Below are 7,168 nucleotides of genomic sequence, written 5' to 3' on the forward strand. Positions count from 1 at the left end.
GATATCCACGATTATTGACGAAACAATTATCGTTCCTATCAAAAAGTCTTTTTTTTTTTAATTACACAAGTCACAACGCCTACCCCAATATAAATTGTCGGAAGGTGGGAGAAAACAAGTCAAATGTTTAAAGATCAGACAGGGCATTACAGTGATCAGAGTAAAATCGTAAATACCATTTGAATTTTGTTTTGTTGTGTATTTTGTAAAAATAAAAAAAAATCTGTGTAATTCTTTTGTATAATTTCAAACTATAATACATTGTATAAGTTTATCATGAAAATAAAACGGTCAAATTATTATATGTGATAGTTCCTGATGGGTTATTTTTCATTATAAACCAAAAGTTGTCGATTACCATACGAGTGACAGTAAAGCAGGGAAATCATTTCGAATTATTCAAAGGTTTCCTTTGAACTAGAGTGCACAAACAGGGCTTAACATTTACACAAGAGATGTAAAGCGTGTCATATACATTTTCAAAGGATATTATTCCTGTTTTATAAACTCAATTTTCTATTCTTCCTTGTTCCTGAATGCTTCAGAAATCATTTAACAATTCGCAGGAACTCGGAAATTTCAGAATTGTTGTATGAAATAAAGTTACTTCCGTCAATTAAGTAAGTTTTTGTTTAATTTATTCTAAAGATTATGTTAATCTTTTTCACAAATAATAGGTAAAAGTTATAAATACTTATAAATCAAAATACTTATTCATTTTACACCGTGAGAAAAAATGATATCTCATAATTTCAAAAACATTTTAATTACTTTCAAAAAAAAAAGAATGACAAAAGGTATGTTTGCCAAGTCATTTTATATTTCTTGAGGAATGTTTAATACTAACTAGTTTTGTCTGAGCTGACTTTCTTTGAAAATGATGTTTAATGTTAAATGACGTTGTAATACCATCGCGTCAAACAGATTCCATTTAAATTTACATATCACTTTTTGTTAGTCCATTATTTATACCCTGAATTGACAACGATTTTTTTTACGTTATTTCCTGAACATGACAAGGAGCACACGGCGGTTGTGACCGGTCGGCAGGGGATACTCACTCCTCCATGGCACCTGATCCCGCCTCTGATGTTTCGGGGGTCCGTATTTGCTCTGCTCTAATTTTGTATACTGTATACAGGGAAATTTTCGCCCCCGTTTTATTTTCGCCCCTTTCGCCCTCTTACTGATTGGGCGAATTTAAAACGGTGCGAATTCAAATAACACAGCATAATTTTTTTAACAAAACTATGACTGGGCGAATTTAAAACGGGGCAAAATAGTTCTCAGGTGCAAAAGGGTGAAAATAACACGGGGCGAAAATAACCCTGTATACAGTAGTTTTATAGACTTTGAGACTGAATACCGTTTGTAATCTCCATATCCTTCTTTGATTAAATGACAACAAAATCATATATATTTATGAATGATGTTTAAATGGATTACTTGCTATATGAATCGCTCCCAAATTATCCTCGTATTACATTAATTGTATATTAATTGAACCTTGATGAATAATTAGGTACTAAAGGCTTGATTATTTCAGTTCAAGAAAATGTAGCATATTATTTCAAATAAAAATATAAAATAAATACATTGTTCTTTCATTATTTACCTCGACCCCCCCCCCCCCAGTTTTCACTCTCTTCATCCGTTTGCAAAAGCTGTGATTTAATATTTTTTGGTTTGAGTTTTGATGATAGATTCCGTGAGTGCGTGGTTTAGATTAAGTGTATCGAATTTTTTTCTGTTTTTAATTACTGTAAATCAATTTTTTCGCGAGAACTTTATTTTTGCGTAATTAAACGAGACAGTGTACTCACGAAAATTAAATTCTCGCGTATAATAGTATTCCTTAAGATTATATAGAGCAATAACCACAATTCGTGAAAATTTGTTTTGCTAATCAAGAGTCAATGACTAGCTCGCGAAAATAAGGTGTCGGGAATATTTAGTGATCTACAGTACCGATTTACCATCAACATTCAATTTTGTTTTTTAAATACTGTACTGTAAAATTCGTAATCTTACAAACCCTCAACATTTTTATTTTAGTAAGTCGAATTAATTTGCCTTTCTCAGTTATATAGCCTTCAGTAGATTTACGTCTCAAGTAACTTAGCTGATCCTCAGATCAACGACTGAGCTGTAATTAACCTGAGCGATAGGAACCTCACCGGCCATAAGTATTTCTAAGTTTGATTTATCAGACTAAAAGCGTAAAAAATGAGTACAGTTTTCTATATCAAGATATTTATTTGTTGAATCAAATCAATGGTTCTCCAAAAATTAGTACTTTATCATATTATTCTTTTCTTTTCGATCATGGAAGATGATGAAACAAAGAAAGAACTTCCTCAGGAAATTTCCCATGGTGATAAAATCTTTAAGAGGAAAATATAAAAAAAAAACCACCTTTATAAGCAATAAAGCACATGTTTTACTTATTCTGTGATCATAGGCTTACTTAAACATACAGAGAGTAACTCAGACATACTTCTAGATACCAAGATGATCGCCTACCTCCTCCTTGTCGGAGTTTCTGTCTCTGTAGTCCCCGGGACCGTCTCCAATTGTTGTTTGCCACTCCAGGTCCAGACATACATGGATGTTATGACGTCAGGGAGTCCAAAGGAAAAACAATTTAAGCAAATGGTAAGGAGATAACAATACTGATAATAATATATAAATACTATGACGTTAAAGACAGTAAAACGTAAATATTTCGGTAAAATTAGATATAAAGACACGCATAGCCTAAACTTTATAAGAAGATAGCTTGCAGAAAAAAATGTATTTTCAATTAATTATACAGTTGATATTAATATTTGTTTGAAGTACAATTATGATTCTAATACAATCTAATATACAATAGCTGCACTGTTTGTCATAGATGTTTTCCTATGATGCCAAATCCCATAAAACTGCAAGTATTTATCTTACTCAGCCTGAGGGATACGAAGTCAACATTATACAAGATTTCGCAGCAGTAAGTAATAAGATTCTTATTTCTTATAATATCATGGTTGAATAATATTAGCTATTTCCTACAAGATAAACGATGTACCTTTCACGATTTTCAATAAAGTACAATTTTAAAAAAAACATTTATGGATTATTTTAAACTCTTCCGCGTCATAGAAATTATACAATTTGAGAGCAAACGTGTGTGATTTACACACAGTTAAACCCACACATTGTAAAACATTCCTTATATTCAAATTCAAAACCTACATTATTACACTCAGTACTTTATTTTTTTTGTTGGCCTATTTTTGATACATTTCAGTAGTTTCAATGGTACGTTACTTAAACTATCGTTTTTCTGTGTATATTTCTGTGTATTGATTTACATCAAAAAAGCATTTCTTTCCATTTCATAGTTCGCTTAGTAATAAAACTCAGATAAAGTAAATATTACTGTAGCAATCAAAGAGTCACAACTCTCATAAAATTAAACTGAAAAAAGACTTCAAATATGAAAAATAACAGCGAAGATTTGTGTTTCTTTTCCAAAAAAATTAGATTCCTAAATTTGTCACCATACCGAGGTATTTGTAACTCTGGTACATTATTGATTTAAGGAAATAATACCTTATGGACATTATATGCAAACCAACCATATATGCCAATGAACTCATGACAAAAATGATTTCACGTCCCTAGAAAATGGTTTTGAGAATTGATATGAAAAATATATCAAGATGGAGATTATGAACGATATTTGAGCTAGAGGTCTATTTAAACAATTCGAATCGGGAGCAGAGCAACACGGAGAAAAACAAAAACCAGAGGTGGGATCAGGTGCCAGGTATGAGTGAGTATCCCCTGCCAATCAGTCGCACTTGTCGTTTGTTTCTTGTTCTGAAAAGAAATAAAGGCGGAAGGAAAATCCTTACAAAATTTAGTGTGTAAATAATGGCGGAAACATTCGCATGAAAATGTCAGTCAGCATATAAATAAATGATAGGTTTTATGAAACATATGTAAATAATGAACAGTAATCAAGAACAATAGTCCAATAAACAATAGAAAATAGGAACAGAGAAAACCCAGACCTCTGAAACATCAGAGGTGGGATCAGGTGCCATGAAGGATTAAGCGTCCTCTGCCGACCGGTCACACCCGCTAGGCCTGATGTGAATGATGTCACAGTCCGCCTTCTTTTTAACATCTCATTGACTAACTTAATATTGATTTTTTGGATTGCTAAGTAAAAAGATTTATGTTAATTTCCTTTACAAAAAATATATCAATGTAGCGATATATAGAATTAAAGATATATAATATTTCCATTCTCTCATTAAAAATGAACGTAGAACTGTTCACTATATTGATCAAAGGCCTTTAAAAGAAAAATGAAAATGAAAATGAAAATTTCTTAAATAATAAAACAATAATACAGTGTATTATATCCATAGAAATATTTCCTGAATTGTGAGATATAATGAAACAAAAAAAAATTAGTATATGATTTTGTTTTTCAGGGCAAGCTATATAACTGGAATCGAGATACTTGTCAAGTATCTCCGAGCGGTGCCTTTTACAATATATGTATTCCAGGTCAATATATATTCTAAGCTTAAACTACTAGTAATTTAATCTGTTTTACTGACATCTCTCTCTCTCTCTCTCTCTCTCTCTCTCTCTCTCTCTCTCTCTCTCTCTCTCTCTCTCTCTCTCTCTCTCTCTCTCTGTATGTGTGTGTATGATGCGTATTTGTTTGTCAATATTGAGAAAAAACAAAAACAACCTCCGTATGAGAAGTATAATTCAAGATACTCTGCACAAAAATTGTTTAAGCATTGCTTTTGGTATTTAATATAATATGCAAAAATGAACTTTAAAAATCCTTTCAAACATTACGAATATGGAATAGAGGAAATACCGACCGCAAATAAGAGGTGGGATCAGGTACCATGGAGGAGTAAACATCACCTGTCGACCAGTCACTTAGCCTGTGACCCTTGGAGAAAAAATTGGGAAAAGACGTTAAAAATTTCAATCAAAATAAGCCCAAAAATCATTAAATGACCACAAAATTTGCGAAAAATTGAACTCAAGCAAGGCTGTTGTAGTCATTGTATCATTAACTCTTTGTCGATAGTTTTCCTTGTTTAAGAAATTGCTCGTATGTAGAGAATGCTTTTGTGTTTCAATTCTTCTCCGAAACATAAACTCTCTTTCAATGTTAAAATGGGATATACATGTATCTACATTATAAGGGGGAGTGGTCGGAAGAAAATAGTCTTTTTACTTCCACCCCTACAATACGAATGATCATGCTTTAAATGGATCAGTTTTTTAACCAAGGCAAGTTATTGACACATAAATGTAACAATGATTTCAACAATCCAAATCAGCTTTTCACAAATTTCTACCGTTGTTAGCATAGCCTTGCTTGTAAAATACATCCTATTGATTACTTGTATTTTATCTGACATATTTCATACCATTTATTTTGTATGGTTTTTGTAAAGGATTTGACTGGGGAATTCTGATCAATATATAACGCTAATGGCGGGTGTGATTGGTAACAGGGTTTGTTCACATCTTTTAGGCAGCTAATTCCATCATGTTTACAGCAGTCCGATTGATTTTGCAATGTTAATTTATATGTTTTTATGAGATTAATCATTGTTCGATTAACCTAGTAAATTTATTGCTTGAGAAATTGTATCTTCTTGTCATGAAGATAAGCGAATGAAATAATGAAATATATTTGCAACACCTTGTGTTTTTCAGCTGAAGCTAAATCTGTACAAAAGACTTTCATGGGAGTGTCTCCAGACATTATTAACTTGGACACCTATATGATTTCGCAGAATAATTTCACATTTTTCTACAGAGTCGGGTTAAACTGTGCCTATGTTGAAATTGGTGGATTCTCGTCGAAGATTCCTCAAACTGGTACAACTTTCCTTAAATGACTTTAACAAAAAATGAAAAAAAAACAATCGTTTTATTATTTACTTACAATTCATTATATTTCACGTTTCCTTTTCTTCACAGATGTGCAGCTGTTGTACGTCTTTTACAACACAACAATGGGAATCAAAGATCCATCTGTCTTTATTCCACCAAAGATGTGCTTCAAAAATGTGAGAATTGTTTTATTGCTTGCAGACATTTTTCGTATACGTGAAAATATTAAAATATATTTTTATTTGTTTATAAGGTGACGTATCATTGTTTTTGAAAGTGGGTGAAGGGGGAGCAGCTAGACAATAAAAATCAACTAAAAAAAATTGTATTAAATCGAAAATCATAATTCGTGGGGGTGAGAGCGATAGGGACGAGGAGTGTGTAACTTTTTCGGTACAAAAGTTTCCACGTTATCCTTACTTAACTTTATTTAACTGCAACAAAGGGATGGGGAGCATCTTAAAAGATAAAATATTATGTTTGGAAAAAGTGAAGGGGCTATCCCCCTTCCGATGCTATGTTTTTGTTGTATAAAATGTTAAATTTGTCAAGGTCTGCGTGAGTGCATAATACAGGAAAGCAACTATATTTCATCTGTTATCAACAGTATCTTATTCCGTCTGTTCTCCACTGTATCGTATATATGAGGTCGTTAAGATTTTCTATTTTATACTCTTTATATTAATCTCTTTGCAGGTCACAAAAATTGACAGAAAACCTTGTTTCCAGACAAATCACATCATTAATTATCTTGAAGATCCAAATCCCTGTTTTCCTTGAAATTGTTAGAAATCTATCTTCCTTTCTTGTATATAATGTTAAAATTAAAATTGACTAACGAAGCAACTTAACATGATGAACATTTTTCCAAAACCATTTGTATGTAAAGTCCATTCAATCATACCACAAACCATTTCATCCTTTTTCACAAATTCCCAAAATTTATATCATTCTTTGGTAATAAAGTTTTTTACTCCTTCTTATATTGAATCATGATTGTTAAAACATATTTAACAACTTTCACCCTAACCCAACATCTTATTCTATACCTCATCCAAAACAATAACTACACCTAACCCTTTGTTTATCATCCTAGTTCATTTTCATATACATGCAATTGATTAATCAATATCGACGACACTTGTCTTATAAAATTATGTTATACCTTATTGTGAAAATGCATTGTATAAATAGGATCAATATCGATACGAATCATCATGGTATTGTCGATATCGACGACATC

General features: G+C 31.8%; 1 protein-coding gene across 1 annotated transcript; it reads left to right on the forward strand.

Moving 5' to 3' along the window:
- Positions 1–538: 538 nt before the first annotated feature.
- Positions 539–6,853, forward strand: LOC134249438 (uncharacterized). The gene is made up of 7 exons (XM_062731788.1): positions 539–620; positions 2,462–2,655; positions 2,894–2,989; positions 4,488–4,563; positions 5,746–5,910; positions 6,013–6,101; positions 6,622–6,853. Exons 2-7 carry the CDS (start codon positions 2,512–2,514, stop codon positions 6,703–6,705), a joined length of 654 nt encoding a protein of 217 aa, XP_062587772.1. The 5' UTR covers positions 539–620; positions 2,462–2,511; the 3' UTR covers positions 6,706–6,853.
- Positions 6,854–7,168: the final 315 nt, after the last annotated feature.

Source organism: Saccostrea cucullata, unplaced genomic scaffold (assembly GCF_032062105.1).
Source record: "Saccostrea cucullata isolate Sc308-1 unplaced genomic scaffold, CSIRO_AGI_Scuc_v1 ctg17072, whole genome shotgun sequence".
NCBI classification, from domain to species: domain Eukaryota; kingdom Metazoa; phylum Mollusca; class Bivalvia; order Ostreida; family Ostreidae; genus Saccostrea; species Saccostrea cuccullata.